This window comes from Apiospora kogelbergensis (assembly GCF_038363985.1).
Source record: "Apiospora kogelbergensis strain CBS 113332 chromosome Unknown utg000003l_segment0_segment0, whole genome shotgun sequence".
Taxonomy (NCBI): domain Eukaryota; kingdom Fungi; phylum Ascomycota; class Sordariomycetes; order Amphisphaeriales; family Apiosporaceae; genus Apiospora; species Apiospora kogelbergensis.
Genome location: NW_027117420.1, coordinates 4,007,486 through 4,024,020, shown reverse-complemented (window position 1 = coordinate 4,024,020; position 16,535 = coordinate 4,007,486). Strand labels below are relative to the sequence as shown.

Below are 16,535 nucleotides of genomic sequence, written 5' to 3'. Positions count from 1 at the left end.
CCTCATTATTCACAGATTCCATATTAAGTTGCCCAATTGTCGTCATTCTAATCTATTTTTTTCACTCACTGGGGGTATTTATGTGCTCGATAAAAACCACGTTAGGTTTGATATCGTGTACAGACAGCAGCACAGCACGTACCTTAACTATTTATGGTATTCTCAACTCAATAGGGGTATAGGGGTATACGCTACTGACATGGAAGCTAATACATGCACATGTCTACTTTGACCAGGAGGTGATGCTGGTGCTAATTCAAACAAACTCAAAAGTCGTTCTATCAAGAATTTAACTTTTATGCTTCGTTTTGCGTGATCTTGCTAAACATAACAATCGAAATACGGTGTTCAAGTTGCCCAAGACACGCTGTAGTGTGGAAAACATCATTATTAAACAGCGAGGTTGCTAAGTATTCAACGGAAAGTGCTCTCTAGGATAGCAAGATTTCTATTCTACGAAGAACACTGGCCATATGCCCAGTCTGCATTGCCTCTAGAGTTCTATGCAAACCTGCGAGCTTTATAAGCCTCCCGTTTCGCGTGTTCAATGTCAGACTCATGATGTTACAGCTAAGCAGCAGCCCTTGCTGGACACTCGAGCTTCTGCTGGCTCTGTGTCTCTAGGTGGTGGTATACTAGGGACACAGCCCCCTCCCTCAGAGAATGTTCGCTTAGACAATGGTCTCTAGTTCCCGTGCGTATCCCAATGTGTTCTCGATGACCATCTGTGAAATATCCTTTTCCTCCTCCTCGCCGGCCTCCGCCGCTGTGGGGAAATAAATGGTACCGTCCCTAACAGCCCATCCGCGTTGGCGGGCGAACTCCACCACAGCGCCCTCGGAGTCGAGGAATAGCAGCGACTTGGTGCTGCTAAGAGGCAACGACGGGTAGGCGCGCTCGGAAGAAGAGGCAATCTCGGATCGGATTTGGGAAGTCAGGATCTATTTTAGGCATTTGTTAGCCGTGTGTTCGTTTGAGTGATGACGACGGGTAGTATGGGATATGGGTCATGTGTCAACAGAGAAATGGTGGCCGAGCAAGCCGGATCGTACCTCGGAGAAAACACCGTACTCTTCACTCGGTACCTCGCCCTTCTTCATGGCCTTCCACACCCGGTCGTAGCTGCCCTCCATAAGCCAGCGCTCCAGCTTGACGGGGTACCCCAGAAACCGGTCGTTCTCGATGCGGTCGGGGCCGTCGATGCCCTCGCGCGTGCCGAGGCTCTCGAGCTCGCTGTGGAACTCGGCGTAGCGGCCCTGGGTCAGCAGGAGCAGCAGGTACAGACCAGTGACCTTGTTGCGCATCTCGGCGTCGGGCTTGAGCTGCGACGAGGGCAGCTCATAGAAGGGCTGCAGCTGCGAGAGGTAGCGGGTGAAGGCGTCTGGGTTGCGGGCGCGAATCGAGGCGAGGGCGCCATACTCGTAGATGCTCCGGGCGAGCAGCAGGAGTTGGGGGGCCGCGTTGGCGGTGGGTGTGAGGGCGTTCAGCTGCAGCAGCGACAGCTTGGCTTTGGAGAGCAGACTGCTGGCTTCGCTGTAGGGCAGAGACGGATTGGACTTTAGCTGCGTGATTATCTGTTGGAGTGTACGTTCGGCTGCCATGTTGGGCGACTCGGGAGGGTTGCTGGCTGTTGTGGTTGTCGAGATGGTGGCTGATGGAGATGCGGATAACAGTACCGGGTTGACCGTCGATGTCGTCGTGGTCTTTCCCAAGTCCAAATGCCCGATTCCAGGCGGTACGATAGATAGACTGGGGCTGCTTTTACGGCAAACCAGGAGTGCAGCTGAAGGGGGTGCTGGTGTTATTTGCAAGTCCGTAATTAGAAAATGATTCGTTGGTGGTGGTTTGGGGATTTCGACTGTTCGCGGTGGTGATGATGGTCTCCGGTTGGTCGAGGCGAGGCGACGCAACCAAGCTCTCAGCCTGGCCACCACTCCACGCCTTGGGCCCAAGTGGGTCACGGCCTTGGCCATGGTGGGCAGGATCCTGACTTAGCTGGTCTTGTTGAAGCCACAGGCTTGGTGGGGCATATCAGACTATCTGTGGCTGGAATTGCAATGATTGCCTTACAAGTCTCCAGCATGAGAGCGAGCAGCAATGGTGTAACTTCGCATCTTTCTCTTTTTATTGATCATCACGAAGCCTCATACTATAGGCCATCGCAGTAACTAGGTACCCAGCGGGTATTCGGCGTCTCGTTGGCTACTTGTTCGTCAGGTGAGCTCCCATGTTATGTGGTTGTCTTCTGATCCGGAGGTAGGTCATATGGCTTGGCCACAAGCTTATTCAACCTTCGCAACACCAGTGCCTCTGCTGTGTTGGCTGCTTGGACAAAGTCTACGACAAAAGACCAATGTTCACTATTGGTCGGAGTTCTCTGCCTGAAATACCTAGCACATTCAGCGCAAGCACAAAGATAGGCCCAGCAAGTGAGTGTGGCTCGGATGTCCGTCGGGCGTCTGCAACCAACCCTTCCCTCCCAAGCCTCCCTGTCTTGTGGGCAGCAGCATCATGTCGGGTCTTGCCGCGCATCGAAGTTGAGGGTCACACCTCTACAGAAGTAAAGTTATTACACCCGTCGGCTTGTACGTACACTGTCATGTGTAAGCTGACAGAAGCTGATGTCGCACAGCCAATTACATTGGCTTACCGGGAGGATCGTGTTGCTTGTTTGTGTAATCTCCGAGTCAAGAGAAGGCTTCGAGCAGCGACCTATTTTATCTACCTTATGTTCTCACAATGCTCTTGCGTTTGTAATTCCTCATCGCAGTTGGCGTCTTAAGAATTCAGAGTGTCCCAAAATAGATTCATGTCGAGGCTATGATGTTATGCTATGTGGACTCCTGGAAACGCCAATAAGCAAACCAACGGAATATGCAAACATTCATTGGTGATGCGCACCCGACTGATCCGGCTGGCTGGTCTGGAAACGTTTGCTTCTCCCAATGGGTGCTGTACAGGTTCCAAGAATAACAGCTTTGCATCCCGCAATAGCCAAATGAAAAACGAATCGGAGCAATCAGTGCCCCAACCTCAACTGGAAGACCACGATCGTTAAATCCTACTTAAAATATCGATTGCCTCTCCCTCTCTCTCTCTTTCTCATGTACCCTGTATTGCTTTCTCCTGCTTGTTCCCCTTCACTGGATTTTATCTGAATGCTTGATCTTCGCAGGTTACCAGCTTGCCAGACACAGACACCCCACAGCAACCATTCTGAAATGACGTATTCCCCTCCCGCATAAAGGTCAATCAGCCGACTCGACTCACAAGGTCCTTCTAAGCAAGTAAGGTAAGTGGCCTACCGACTACACAACACAAGATAACAACAGCATATAATCGGCGCAAACCATCATCAATCTTGTTTGAAGGACAGTGGCCCGTCTCAGCCTGCATTCTATTCAGTCAACGAGCTGGAGCAAAAGTATCTAGCACCAGGTATGTAAGCTTTATTACTACAAGTGCCACTCCCCATTTGCATGCACCAGATTGGGGGTCCTTGCGGCTAGTTACAGGGGGTTCTTGGCGCTTTCTCTCTCTCTCTTTAGTGGGTTGCAGCATGCGTTCACAGTCCAGGCCTCGCCCTCCCTTTTCTTTTCTCCAATGTCGGCCAGCGGGGAACCAGCGACCGGAGCCGGAACAGTATCGTGTCGTCCAGCCCTGATTCAAGTTCGTCTGATGGCGTGGTAGAACCATGGAACCATGTGCATTATTCTGAATTACTCAGCCAATTCATGAAACATGGGGTTGGAAGAGATTCAGGAGAGATGCAGGCCAGTCTGCCAGTTGTCCTGCTCTGTCGCATGCCAAGTATTTGGTTATCCGTCTGCCTAGGTTGTTGGTCGTGGACTGGACTCCGTAAAATCGATAGCTCTACGCCCAACCCGCCTCTGCGGCGGCAGTGGCTACGGTCTGGTCTACATACAACGGGTCGACAGGCAAGGAGCCTGGTCTCCAACTCCACACTCATCATCTCCTTTAAACAAAAGTCTCGGGGGTTCTTCATGCAACTGGAACTGAAGAGAATGAAGAGATGACGAACGGTGGCCCTGCGTTTAGCCCACCAAAAGCCAAGCCCACTTCGAGCTGATGTAACCGAACCGCTTGTCAATGCCGCGATTGGAATCCTGCCTGAACCTGAACGACCCGACAGCTCCAAATTCCTCGGGAACGTGGTTGTCTCTTTCTGTACGAACGCGGAAAATTAGCCACGCGAGAATCAATTTGGCACCAAGACATCAACGTTCAAAAGCGCAACCCGTCTCAAAGCAGAGTCATCTGGCACGGTACGCTGTCTGGGTCTCAAGGGCTGACTCACTTGGTAACCTCGCCTCATACCAGAAGCTCCTGGGTCTTATTGTTCGGATATCGGCCCTGCACAAAGGCTGAGCTCTGGATTCCGGCCAGCAGGCTGACGACGACACAGCCATTGGAACTAATCCCACCACTCCCCATTTTCCAGGACCGTTAGCGCGTCCCGCTATACAAGGAGAAAGAGGGAGAGAGGTCTAAGAGGCCTGCCACCACTGAACGAATTACTGTCCAAGTCAACGACGCAGCGCAACCCAACTATTTTAGAGAGAGGAGAACCCACTCGCTTGCAGGCCAAACCAGACCCCGCCACCATCTGTTTACTTACTGTGCCCGCCTACATCTTGTATACATCCCTTTTGTACACAGCTGTAGGGGTCGTAAAGCAAAGGGCGTCAGCTTTCTTTCTGCAGCCGCAATATCGTTCTTGGATTACCATCCCTCCAAAGCAGCGATTGGTTCGGGACCATTGTGCTGACAGTTTGATTGTTTTTCTTTATCCAGGATCGGAACAGCCGCAAAGACCCAATACCTGCCAACATGTCGCATCTGGGAGCCACCTTTTATCCCGGGACAGACGACTACTATATGCCTGAGGTCATCGCCCCAGCACCCCAAAGGTAAGCGACGATTTTAATTTGCTTCTTCTTCTTCGTCTTCTTCTTCATTCAAACTTCTTGCGAGGCATCGCAGCCATCGCAGCCATCGCATTCTTTCCTGGTTGTGTGCGTCATTTTGGTGCCCAACCCTTGCTGCCAATCCCCTCGTATTCCGATCTCATCGATCAAGGCGGGGGCTCCAGAAAAGCTAACCAAAGTCCCGCTACCATAGGGTTATGCCAGAGGTCCCCCAGAATATGCAACAGGACCTTCAACGAATGGAACTCGAAGCTCGCTCTCCGGAATCCAGAAACGGCAGTTCCTCAGCCGGCGGTGCCCAGTCTCGGCACGGCCGCGAACCCTCCCTGTCGACCGTGCTTCATACCGGATACGGCCAACAGTACCAACAGCAACAATCGCAACAACAAACAACGGATATGCGCGACCTGCCCTCCTTCTCGCCCTTTCCCAAGGTGGAAGGCGAGCACATTCCGCCTGGCGACGATGAGAAGGAGGCCGTTCTGGCCGAAAGCCGACAGACTGTGCTGCATTCGAACGACCCTGACATGCAAATTTGCTGGGCGCGCGATGTCCTGGCCTATGTCGAAATCGCCTCTGAATTCGCCGCACGAGACTTCGAGTTGACCCAATCGCCTGGAAGCCGCGACGCCCGGCCAACCACCCCAAAGATCGAGCACGACCTACGCGTAGATGCTTTGAACATCATCAACTATCTCGCCGAACAAAAGCACCCCGAGGCTGTCTTCATCCGAGGAAAGTGGTGGGAGTTTGGCAGGTTCGGATACAGACAAGATAAGAAGCAGGCGTGGGCCGATTACGACGAAGCTGCACAGGCAGGATGGGGGCGCGCAGACTACAGAATAGGTATGCTCTACGAGAACTCCAACGACCCTGCGAAGGCCCTGAAGCACTACGAAATGGGCTTGCAAGTGAACGATTCGGCGGCATCATACCGACTTGGCATGATCTATCTGATGGGTCAACACAACCAGCCGCGCGACGTTCAAAGAGGCCTGGAGCTCATCCACGACGCCGCCAGCACAGCCGATGAAGATGCCCCTCAAGGAGCATACGTCTACGGCATGCTTATCGCTCGGGATCTCCCGGATGTCGCGATACCCGAGGCAATGCTGCCCACTGATCTCAACGCAGCCCGAAAATACATCGAGAAGGCTGCATACTTGGGATTCGGGAAGGCGCAGTTGAAGATGGGCCAGGCCTATGAGCTGTGCCAAATGGGTTGCGAGTTTAGCCCTGCGCTTTCTCTTCATTACTATGGGCTGGCAGCCCGACAGGGCCAGCCAGAAGCTTGCCTTGGTGTCAGCAGATGGTTTCTGTTCGGATACGAGAACACGTTTGCCAAGAATGAGCAGTTGGCCTACAAGTACGCCCAGCTTGCTGCCAAACAGAAGCTTCCAACAGGAGAGTTTGCCATGGGGTACTACAGCGAGATTGGTATATACGTGGAGAAGAACTTAAGAGAAGCTAGGAGGTGGTACGAACTGGCAGCGGAGCACGGCAACACGGATGCGGTCGGACGCTTAGACGGATTGTCTCAACAGAAGTCCCTATCTAAACAAGACCACGAAACGACAACCCTAACGAGGATAAAGTCCCAATACGGATCGCAGCGCGGGAAGCGCCCAGACAGGTTCAAGCAGCCCGTCACCGGAATGCCTGCTGTGTCCGAACGCGAGTCACCACGACCATCGCCCGGTGCTTCCCCTCACCCTTCGCCAAGAGCAGCCCCATATGATATCAATGGCTCGCCTGATCCATCAAGAGCGCCAGCTTTTGGCGTCAATCTGGCCAACCGTCCAAAGTCGAGTGCCCCGTATCCTGAGGACAACAAGCCACACCCACTAACTCTTCCGCGAGCCAGATCTGCAGCGCCATACCCCGAGGATGACATGAGGCAGCCCCCTCTCTCCGCATTACAACACTAACGTGCGCCCCACTGCCGATCGGCCAGGAAGCGCGTTTGGAATCCGGACACAGCCATCCGGCCCTGGCATGCGCCAGTCGCAATCTTCTGGTCAAATGGGCAGCAACCTCATCCCTCCAGCAGGAATGGATCCAAACCGAGGCCGTCCTGCTTCTGCCGGATGGGGCGGGCCTCAAGGACCGCAAGGGTACAGGGGCTCGCACCCTGGTGACCAGCACCGCTCGCAATCGGCCGTCTACGATCAACGGCTTCCAGTTGGTCCGGGTCCGAACAACCCAGCGCCGATCCGACACAATCCGCATGGGCCACCTCAGAACCACTACTCGCCGGGCGGAAGCTACGGGCCATCCGGTGGTGCTCCATACGGTCAACAACGCCAGTCGTCACAACATCCACAGGACAACTATGGCGGAAGAGGCTCGGCTAATACTAGCATGGCGTCGCCCACTATGAGCGGCGGTGCAGGGCCCGGCCCTCGTATTGCTAGCGCCAGGCCGCCACAACTTCCCCAGATCCAAGATCTCGGCCTTGGCGGTAACGGTGGACGGTCCAGCGCGCCTCCGAGCCAGGCGCGGCCCAACATGCCGTCGCCCGCTGGAAGCACCAGCACAGCCGCCTCGGCTGCGACAGCACCTGCAGGTCCTCCCAAGCCCAAGCCCAAGCCAGGCCCCGCTACTTTTGAGGAGATGGGAGTCCCTCAAGGCAAAGTCGAATCTGACTGCGTAAGTTACCAACTTTCGATACCATATCATTCCCTGATAAATATCATGCTAATTAGCCAACTTCGTGTACAGTCCGTCATGTAAGCTTTCGGTATCCATGCAATACAGCATGCCTCTGTGATAGATGGGATAGACCAGACCAACTAGCATTGAATGCAGCCTTGGGGTTTCTTTTTGAAACATGCATTACGGAATCTCTTTACCATTTCTTTAGTGATACCATATTGTTTGGAGAGAATCGGATCAGTGCCCCGCGTCTAGAAGTAGGAAAAGGTCACAGCCGTGAATTGGATGCCAAGCTGGACACCAAGTTATATGAAAAGAAAATCTGAAGCCAAGTCTGTTGTAAGTAGTTCATCAGGATACAAATAACTGAACCCTCATGTCTTGTAATATATTATTAGGATTGTCGGTATCAATTAGTTGGGCCATGCTGATCAACGCACCAAAATCGGGTAATCTATTAGACCGGATCTAAGAAATGGTTGGGTTGCGGGGAGTTCTTGTCTATCTTCTACATTATTCTAGCTTCCAAGGTCTTGTGCAGAGATCATGATAATAAGTGCAATTATCAAACGTAAACCAACACCTTTCAATCCCATTTATTTATTGACAAGATTGACACCACTTCTAGCGCAAGATCATTAACAATGCCAGAGGTGGTTCAAAAGCTAAAGGCGGAGCTCAAGTCGGGCCTCTCTTCCTCATCTGCACACTCAAAGTTCAACTCCAACGAGGCACAACAGACAGAGGCTACTGCCGCATCATCAAGCGTTGGCGGTAGTGACTTCCCCCCCGCCTCCAACTCCGGCGATGACCCTTTGGTGACATCTCAGCGCAGTGATCGGCAGACGCTCCGGAAAGCTGCTGAGTCTGAGGCTGCGGGAGTCGGCGCAGGCAGAACGACAATCGATGGAGTTACTATGACGCCGCCGGCGGACGGCGGCGTTATTCGGTCGGAAGAGGCGCGTGCTCGGGACCGGACTCAGAGTGATCGTATGACATTGAGGAAGGCGGCGGCACATGATCGGGGTGAGGATGATGGGCTTGGGGCATGACCGGATATTAACCTTTTCAATCGAATCAAACAATCTCATTCTTGTTAGGTTAGATAGAAACTTATCAAGTTAACGGAAAACACGGACTCTCCATCCTGACCGCTTCCAAGCCCAGCTGGTGAATGTTAACATACCCTCGAGATAATCCAGCAATCACCGAGTGCAAATTTCAACAGAAAGCTTTCGTACTCGAGTTCATGTCTTTTAGGTTCTTCTCGAGCAACGCAACGACCTTTCTGTATATCTCTTGACGAAATTCCTCATCCTCCAAATCGAAGGTCGGATGCATGAATTCAAACTTGATGCATCGACGTACGGCGTCGTAGTAGTACGTGCCCATCTCGGGACTAACTTTGTCTAGATGTTGTAGGGCCGTCTGGTAATCGAATAGGATATCACGTTGCCCACTAGCCTCATCTGGAGAGTGTAATCCTGTGGTTGGAGGTTTCCGCAGGGATCTTATTCGCTTGCCGAGTGCTAACTCGAGGAGGACGACACCGAGGCTGAAGATGGTGCGATTCTGAATCATGCCTGAAATTGCATGTCCAGAATTAATATTTTCTCCTGGGTTCAGGGGGTTCTAGGCTGATCACGTTCGGGCATCCTTTTAGACACGAAGACATGGTCATATGAAGGTTTTCCATCAAGGTTGACGAAGAGAATGTCTTCGCAGTCGAACGTCTCGGAAAGCCACGGAGAATTAGCCAGTTGCAACACGCTCGATGCAATTGTAACTGCAAGAATCTGCTTGTGACGAAATTTGAGCTGCGGAGGGGTCACGCCATCAGTCTCGAGGACCTGTCGTAAAGACAATATGGACCACTCGCCAGTGACGTCCTGGTGTGTTTGGGGATGCTGGACAGGGTACACCCCGAATTTGTTATATGTAGATGCCGTCTTGTCCGTAACGTATCCGTAGCAGCTGAGAGCAGAAAGCCGTGCCGACCTTTTGCTTTCCTCGATTGCGTGACAAAGATCTTCAAGATCACGTGTTGTTCCCTCCTTCTTTGGTATCCCAAGCACTGCCGCCCCAACTTTGAGACCAGATTCTGCTGCTGCCAGGGCATCCCGGGGCAATTTTGTCTCGTTCATAGTTTGCCGCTGGCCCCCTAACCCAGACGATGCGAACGATGGTGTGGTTAGATATGCCGGGGTTGCATCAAAGTTGACTCTCTTCTTTGGCTTCTTTGACTTCCCGCTGGGATTGGGGCTGGGACTGCGTAACGCCATCGAATTCAGCGCTTCGGGATGTTGCTCTACCTCGGCACGCATCTCGACTTCATCCCAAAGCCAGGTGGTCTGTTTGGCCTTACGACTGTCGGAATCGTACATCAGTGTCAGACGAAATGATATTTGCTGGACGAGAGTTTCTTCGTCGTCATATGGAGTCGGATGCACAGTTGGGATCTGCAGCTCGAGGTTGACCGAATGGGACACCGGACAGCGACATGAAAGGCTACAGCGGATGGCGTTGAAGACATTTCGCGATAGCTTTGTTGTGAGGCTGAAAAATCGTCCAGTTGAACGTATTTGACGACTCAATTCCATTTCTTGGTTCACTCCTTGGTCCATCAACTTGTCCAACGTCTCCCTCGCGTCCGTGATGGTTTTCAGCATGTCGTTGTACTGTGACCTGCTGCACGCAAACCTGATACGCTCGAGCCCTCCTGTTAGGGAAATAGGCTTGGACCTGGTAGCCTACATAATTATGATGAGCACACCATATGACTGACAGCCCAAATGCTCGACTTGACTCACGTGGAAGGTGACCAACTTCGCGTGGAGCTGATCGGCCGCTTCAATCATGTCTCTGACGGCCTCTTCGAAGATTTTGTAATTCCAAAGTTTCTTTCGGATGATGCCATGGATCCTTGTGTCTCTCCACAAGGGGCCGAATGGTTCTCGGATCATGGCTTCTATCTCCGTTTCTGCAACAAGTCCGACGAGCAGCCTTTCAAAAGTGCCTTGAAGCATGACCAACTCGTTTCTCAGCGATCTTCGGAGGCTCTGGAGCTCCCTGGCGTACTTCTTCCATGATTGAATGGCCTTATACTTGTCGATGGCGCCGAGAATCAGAGGGATTGTTCCAAGCACAAGCCCGACCACTTCTATCCCAGACATATCTTCTCGTGGACGTGCAGGAGCAGTCACAGCTTGGATGTCATGTTACGAAGAAAAGGAGCAGGATGGGACAAAATTGGACATTACATGACCACGTGAGAAACCAGTCTTGTGCGGGGTATTTGTATGCCGGGTATTATAAGTACAGACATAGGCTGAAAGCTACGAGGAGGGAGTGACCTGATGCTGACTGTCACACCGCTTCACCCCCGCCTTTCGAGAGACTTGTATCGGGATTCTTCAGGGCTCGAAGCAAATGCACCAAACTATGATACTTTCGGCCCTAGGATATCTAACGATACCATCATGTCACAGAGTATAGGGGGCATTGTGCGCGACTGCCTAGAGTCTTTCGATTCTGTTCTGTCCGATCGGGCCGAAGTTGAAAGCAAGATGGGAGAGAGTCTCTTTCTCTCGAAGATCAAGGATGAGCAGGACAAATTCAAAGTATGGTCCGGAAACATCGGAGCTCATCGCAAGGGGATGAGTTCACTCGACTATCGACTCAGAGATGCATCCAACTTGCGGAAGGAAGTGGAAAGCTTGCTCGAGGATCTGCTAGAGGCACTAACAGATGGTAAAGCGGTAGAAGCTACCCTGGAATATCTACACCGTTGCTAACTGGGCTGTAGCACGCCGAATCTTGGATGGTGAAATGCAACCCTGGGACGAAGATGGGTCCGAAGGTGTCACCTCAAGCAGCCGCGATGAACAACAGGACGACGCCGATTATGTTGAGTTTGGGTTCAAGTCGGAGCTCGAACAGTTACTTGCTGATGTTAGCGAGATTGTCAAGTACCTGTACAAGGTGTCTGCTGGGCTCCGAAACACTTCACAGCACGACAGGCTCATGTCATCGCGGTCCATCGACACGTCCCACTACGAGACATTCGACATCGAGCATGTGCGCAACAAACACCCCAAAGTTGAAGATGAGATATCCGAAAGGCTGGGGAGAGCTATAACTACGCGTCGACACTACTTCAAATATCGAGAATCGCATCGCGGTAAACTCGGCAGCGGTCTGGTGGCTGGCAACAAAGTTACAGATGGGAAAAGTACCATTGCATCGTCGCTACCAGAGTTCCTGAAAGAGGCCGAGACAATGTTGGGTCCTCTCAATATCGACCAAAGTTCGGACAGTGGCTTCACTCAGACATCTTTTGCAACAACAGTTGCGGACTCGACTACATTACGCGTTCCACCCCTTCCCAAAGAGGCGACAACCCAAGAATACTTTGAGTGCCCATTATGCTTCATGATCGTCTCAGCTCGGACGAGACGAGCTTGGAAGTAAGTCCTCGCATAAATCTCGCTCCCCTTTATATACGAAGTGAAATTAACTCAATGATTACTCTCGTCAAGGAGACACGTATTTGCCGACCTTCGTCCATACGTGTGTCTGTACCAAGGTTGCCCTACACCCACGCAAACATTCGCGAGGCGACACCATTGGGTTGAACATCTACGACAGCAGCATTGGAGGGTATGGAAGTGTCATTGCGACGGCCTCGATATGTTTTCATCACAGGAGTCATTCATGGCACACGCCCAAAACCATCACCGTAGCACAATTGGCCCGGATCAGATGGAAACATTCATAGAGACGGTAAGCCACATATCTGGACAGCTATGGACACAGTAACTACTTGCTAGGGTTACAGTACTCCTTCCTTTTACGCGAAGCTCCTTTGGGCAACAAACCAATAATGTTAACCAAAATGACTGCAGTGTGAGAGACCAAATCCCGATTTCGACAGCCAGACGTGCAAGTTATGTGACGAGCTCATTTCATCAAGCCAACAATACCAGAGACATATTGGACGCCACCTCGAGCAGCTAGCACTCTTTGCATTGCCAACAAATTATGATACCGAAGATGCCGGAGAGACGGAAATGGGGGAGGATATTAATCCTGATTCTGAGAAAGAGTCCACATCGTCTGATACCGACAACAGACTATACAGATTACCTGATCAGCAAGACTTAGAGACGAAGCCAGGAAACTATATCCCCAGCTCTACTAGCCTTGACGGTGACGAAGAAGAAGTTCTCAAAAGCCGAATGGACCGCGAAGAAAAGGCCAGAGTAGAGGAGCGTGCCATGGCTTTAAAAAGGGCTAAGGAGGAGATTGAAGAGGCTAGGAGAGAAATAAAGGCAGATATGGAGAGGAAGAATGCTGCCGAACAAGCTGAGTGGCGCAAAAGGGTCAAAGATGAAGTTGCACTACAATTCAGTAACGAGTTGAGAAAGAAGGCAGCCGACGAAGCCGAGTGGCGTAAGAATCTTGAGGATGAAGCTAAACTGAAAGCAGAGATCGAGTTTCGGGAAAAGTTGGAAAAAGAGAAGAAGTATGCCGAGGATGGTGCTGCTGCCGCTGCTGGAACGGTGAAGGCAGATGACGAGTACAAAAGGAGGCTGTTGGAAGAAGCCAAAGCCAAGGCCGAATAAGCGGAGAAGCATCGCTGACAGGCGATCAACACAGGCAGCAGTCAAGTTAGATCATGTTGTTGGACGTTCTGCGTCCATCCTGCCGTTCATGGCCGCTGATGAGGTCAGAGCGAGACTGTTGATCTCCAAGCTGGTGATCCCATTGGGGACGCAAACCACGGCAAACCACTATCCATCCCGTACTATCCGTACAGTAAAGCGCTGGCAAATGACAAGTGTGTGCCCCTGAACGGCCTTGGACATACGACAGGCATGGGTAGCGCTGTCTCCAAAAACCTTAATACAGTGTTTCGGGAAACGCCGAGATTGTATATCTTCACAAGGATATGCGAAGTGGCAGTGAAAGTAAACCGTAACCTTGGATGATTCCGACTATTGAAGCCTATATAACTGGCCACCTCCACACCTCTCCATTTAGCTGGCTCCCCATGGACCAAGCCGAGCTCTGCATTCATTTGATACCTGACATTCGCTTGAAATACTTCCGTTCTTTGAAGTCACATACCTACTTCTTCTGTTGAATAGCACCAAGTCATCTAGTAATCAGCCATCATGCCTTCTTTCGGTCTGTCCAGTGTCATCCTCTGCTGCGCCGCCAGCGTCGCGATGGCCGCACCACCCGCGTCGACGTCCAGCACCGTTAAGGTCAACAAGATCGGCTCGAACGGCACGGCGTCCAATGGCGCCGGCTCTGTTTCCGCTAGCGGAGCTCTGGTGCCGTTTGGAGACATCGGCGTTGGGTGCGGGATCAACTGGGCGGAGGGCACAAGTTTTGGAGGTAAGTCATTGTCGTCATCAAGCGGGCCGCGGTGCCATCCCTTCCCCCCAAGGTCCTTCCCCCAGTGCCTTCTTCTGTCTGTTCGTCTGTCTTCCCCCGCCGGACACGGAACAAGCCGGAAGACCCAGTCCGATCCCATTTTACCCCAGAGGAATGGACGAGACTAATGCAAGTAACTTCAAAGGTGGGCTTCAGGCCGGATCCCCGGCTTTCGGACTCGGTGGCGGCTATACCATCTCCACAAGCAACATGACCATCGGACTCGGCACGGGCAACGTCCAAACCAACACCAAGGCTGACCTGGCCCTGACGCTCGGTTATGACGGCGCTGCCGAGTTCAAGATTACGTACTCTGGAAAGCTAAGCTGCCAAGAGGGGCAGGACGAAACAGGGGCTAACGTGTTCACCTGCAAAAGCGTCTAAGAGTTGGGTGCCAAGTGATTAGTTATTCGAAGCGTCTGCAATGCTGGAGTTTGAGATATTTGGATCAACCAGCCTGAAAGCGGAGGAAAAGAAGGAATCTAGATGTTTGAGGTTCTAAATATCTTCCATAAAACCATCTTTTTCTTTAGAGAATGACACATCAACTACTCACACCTTGATGACATGGGTAGATGGGAAAGGGGGAAGAAGCACTGGGCCTTGCAGCACTGGGGTGCTATCCAGAGGACTGCCATGATAGGACGTGTGATATTATAAATTATGGCATCTACGTGCTGGGTATCTATAGTGTTCAAGTGCATATACTCAAAAGCTCTTGTATCCTGTCTCTGCACTATGATTGGGTGCCGTTGAAATAGTAACACTTATCAACGATGGGTACCTCAGTGTTCCAGATCTTGGAGCTCCAGTACTTGGTGATAAACCCAGACAGAGCAAATAGGGAAATCGGACTTGAGCTGGACACCGTTCCCGCAAACGTCAGTCGAGGCCAATGGGTCAACACCGTGCTCCAGATCGGCACTCTGAGCACCGTCCAGAGTGAAATGGTTGTTGAAGGCCGGCTCAGCCGTCAGACCGCTGCTGAGATCGATCAGCCCACCCAGGAACTTGACCGCCAGCTGCACCGTGACCGAAGCGCTGACGTTGGCCTGGACCTCGCCCTTTTCCGAGATGCGCGCGAAGCTCGTGTACTGCGGCTGCCAGCCCGAGGTGGCGGCCGACGCGCCGCCCTGGAGATCCAAATGCACGTTGCCGCCCGGCAGGGAGATGCCGGCGCCGGCGGTGACGTTGACGCCGGCCGAGGTGGCCAGGTCGAGCCCGATGCCGAAGGCGACGCCGGGGCCCAGCGACACGACGCCCGGGATGTCGACGAGGTTGTACTCAAGGCTGGTGGGCGCGTATTTGAAGCTGTTCTGGTAGCCGGCCGCGACGTAAGCCGACAGCTGTAGGTCGGCGTCGAGGGCGGTGTCGATGTCGAAGTAGAAGGCCTCAAGCTTCCAGGTCAGGAAGCTGTACTTGAAGGTACCGGAGAAGGTTACGTTGGCGGCGAACGAGGCCTCATCGGCCGCGATCTTGACGTAGGGGTCCAGCTCGTACAGGGTCACGTCTTCCCAGGCCTTGTTGAAGGCGAAGCTGGCGCTGGGGTCGACGGTGAGGCGCTTGGTGAGGGAGGTGGTGGGGATAGAGGAGAATGTCATTTCGCAGGACTCTGAGAGTATCAGGTTAGCTTACTCCTTTTCCGTTCACCCTCTTCTTCCCAGACAGGCGAAATATTACGAAAGGGGCATGATGGCTTACCGGCGATGTTGGGCATTTCCTCCTTGCTGGCACTGCAGGAGATCGTGTTGGGACTGGCGCCGGCGGCTACTTTGTCGACCTTGAAAAAGCCGCGCTCAAACTCGACGTCACAGTTGCCCAAGTGGTTTGTGATCATGAACAGGGTTTCTAGGGATGACCAAGAATCGAAGGCGGCCTTCCACGCCTCATCATCACTGAAAGAGACAGTCAAGCTGTCGTCACTGCAATCAACCTTGCTGACGGAGTCGATGTACTCCAGCGCAACGGCACCAGTGCTGACAGCGAGGGTCAGGTTGACCAAGCCGTTACCATTGCTGTTAGTATCCCGGAAGTCCGAGCCTTGGGCGGCGCCATAGTAGAGGGAGACGTTGGCTGAAGGGACGATGTTCTCCTTCTTGGAGCAGTCCAGTCCGTCCGGGGTAATAGGGGTGAATGTCCTCGTCGCGTTGACAAGGGGGTGACGGGCACAGTCAGGGGTAAAGGAGCAGAGTCTGATACGACGGCGCCGCTGTTAGTGACAGACAAAACGGGCTCGGCGACGTCGGACAAGGCAGGTACGGCAGGAGTAGAGGAGTTGGCTGGGGATGGAGGCATATCCACGACGACGTAGCGGACAGTGGGCTTGTCGCAGTTGCACGAGTCATCCTTACCGAGAGCGGTAGCCTGGGCTGTTTGGAAGGCGGCCTGTAACAAGAGCGCAATGGCTCCAACTCGTTTGAAAGCCATGGCGGAAGGCGGCCGGGTAATATCAGGGAATATAATGAATGGCTATGTCTGAATGGACACGGT

General features: G+C 52.6%; 8 protein-coding genes across 8 annotated transcripts; 5 read left to right on the top strand and 3 right to left on the bottom strand.

Annotated features, from left to right (window-relative positions):
* Window positions 1-671: 671 nt before the first annotated feature.
* On the bottom strand, window positions 672-1,601 carry PG998_006050 (SAC3/GANP/Nin1/mts3/eIF-3 p25 family-domain-containing protein; the record flags this gene model as incomplete). Its single annotated transcript, XM_066872868.1, has 2 exons — window positions 672-941; window positions 1,053-1,601. The coding sequence occupies 2 exons, from the start codon at window positions 1,599-1,601 to the stop codon at window positions 672-674; spliced, it is 819 nt and encodes a 272-aa protein (XP_066732965.1).
* Window positions 1,602-4,851: 3,250 nt separating this feature from the next.
* On the top strand, window positions 4,852-6,877 carry PG998_006049 (uncharacterized protein; the record flags this gene model as incomplete). Its single annotated transcript, XM_066872867.1, has 2 exons — window positions 4,852-4,931; window positions 5,143-6,877. The coding sequence occupies 2 exons, from the start codon at window positions 4,852-4,854 to the stop codon at window positions 6,875-6,877; spliced, it is 1,815 nt and encodes a 604-aa protein (XP_066732964.1).
* Window positions 6,878-6,944: 67 nt separating this feature from the next.
* PG998_006048 (uncharacterized protein) lies at window positions 6,945-7,682 on the top strand (the record flags this gene model as incomplete). Its single annotated transcript, XM_066872866.1, has 2 exons — window positions 6,945-7,598; window positions 7,671-7,682. 2 exons carry the CDS (start codon window positions 6,945-6,947, stop codon window positions 7,680-7,682), a joined length of 666 nt encoding a protein of 221 aa, XP_066732963.1.
* Window positions 7,683-8,248: 566 nt separating this feature from the next.
* PG998_006047 (uncharacterized protein) lies at window positions 8,249-8,656 on the top strand (the record flags this gene model as incomplete). Its single annotated transcript, XM_066872865.1, has 1 exon — window positions 8,249-8,656. The coding sequence occupies one exon, from the start codon at window positions 8,249-8,251 to the stop codon at window positions 8,654-8,656; it is 408 nt and encodes a 135-aa protein (XP_066732962.1).
* Window positions 8,657-8,825: 169 nt separating this feature from the next.
* On the bottom strand, window positions 8,826-10,777 carry PG998_006046 (uncharacterized protein; the record flags this gene model as incomplete). The annotated part of the gene is made up of 3 exons (XM_066872864.1): window positions 8,826-9,187; window positions 9,250-10,354; window positions 10,415-10,777. 3 exons carry the CDS (start codon window positions 10,775-10,777, stop codon window positions 8,826-8,828), a joined length of 1,830 nt encoding a protein of 609 aa, XP_066732961.1.
* Window positions 10,778-11,083: 306 nt separating this feature from the next.
* PG998_006045 (uncharacterized protein) lies at window positions 11,084-13,228 on the top strand (the record flags this gene model as incomplete). Its single annotated transcript, XM_066872863.1, has 4 exons — window positions 11,084-11,354; window positions 11,410-12,070; window positions 12,143-12,386; window positions 12,509-13,228. The coding sequence occupies 4 exons, from the start codon at window positions 11,084-11,086 to the stop codon at window positions 13,226-13,228; spliced, it is 1,896 nt and encodes a 631-aa protein (XP_066732960.1).
* A 552-nt stretch (window positions 13,229-13,780) lies between these two features.
* PG998_006044 (uncharacterized protein) lies at window positions 13,781-14,429 on the top strand (the record flags this gene model as incomplete). Its single annotated transcript, XM_066872862.1, has 2 exons — window positions 13,781-14,006; window positions 14,059-14,429. The coding sequence occupies 2 exons, from the start codon at window positions 13,781-13,783 to the stop codon at window positions 14,427-14,429; spliced, it is 597 nt and encodes a 198-aa protein (XP_066732959.1).
* Window positions 14,430-14,830: 401 nt separating this feature from the next.
* PG998_006043 (uncharacterized protein) lies at window positions 14,831-16,472 on the bottom strand (the record flags this gene model as incomplete). Its single annotated transcript, XM_066872861.1, has 3 exons — window positions 14,831-15,657; window positions 15,747-16,254; window positions 16,305-16,472. The coding sequence occupies 3 exons, from the start codon at window positions 16,470-16,472 to the stop codon at window positions 14,831-14,833; spliced, it is 1,503 nt and encodes a 500-aa protein (XP_066732958.1).
* Between the last annotated feature and the right edge of the window lie 63 nt (window positions 16,473-16,535).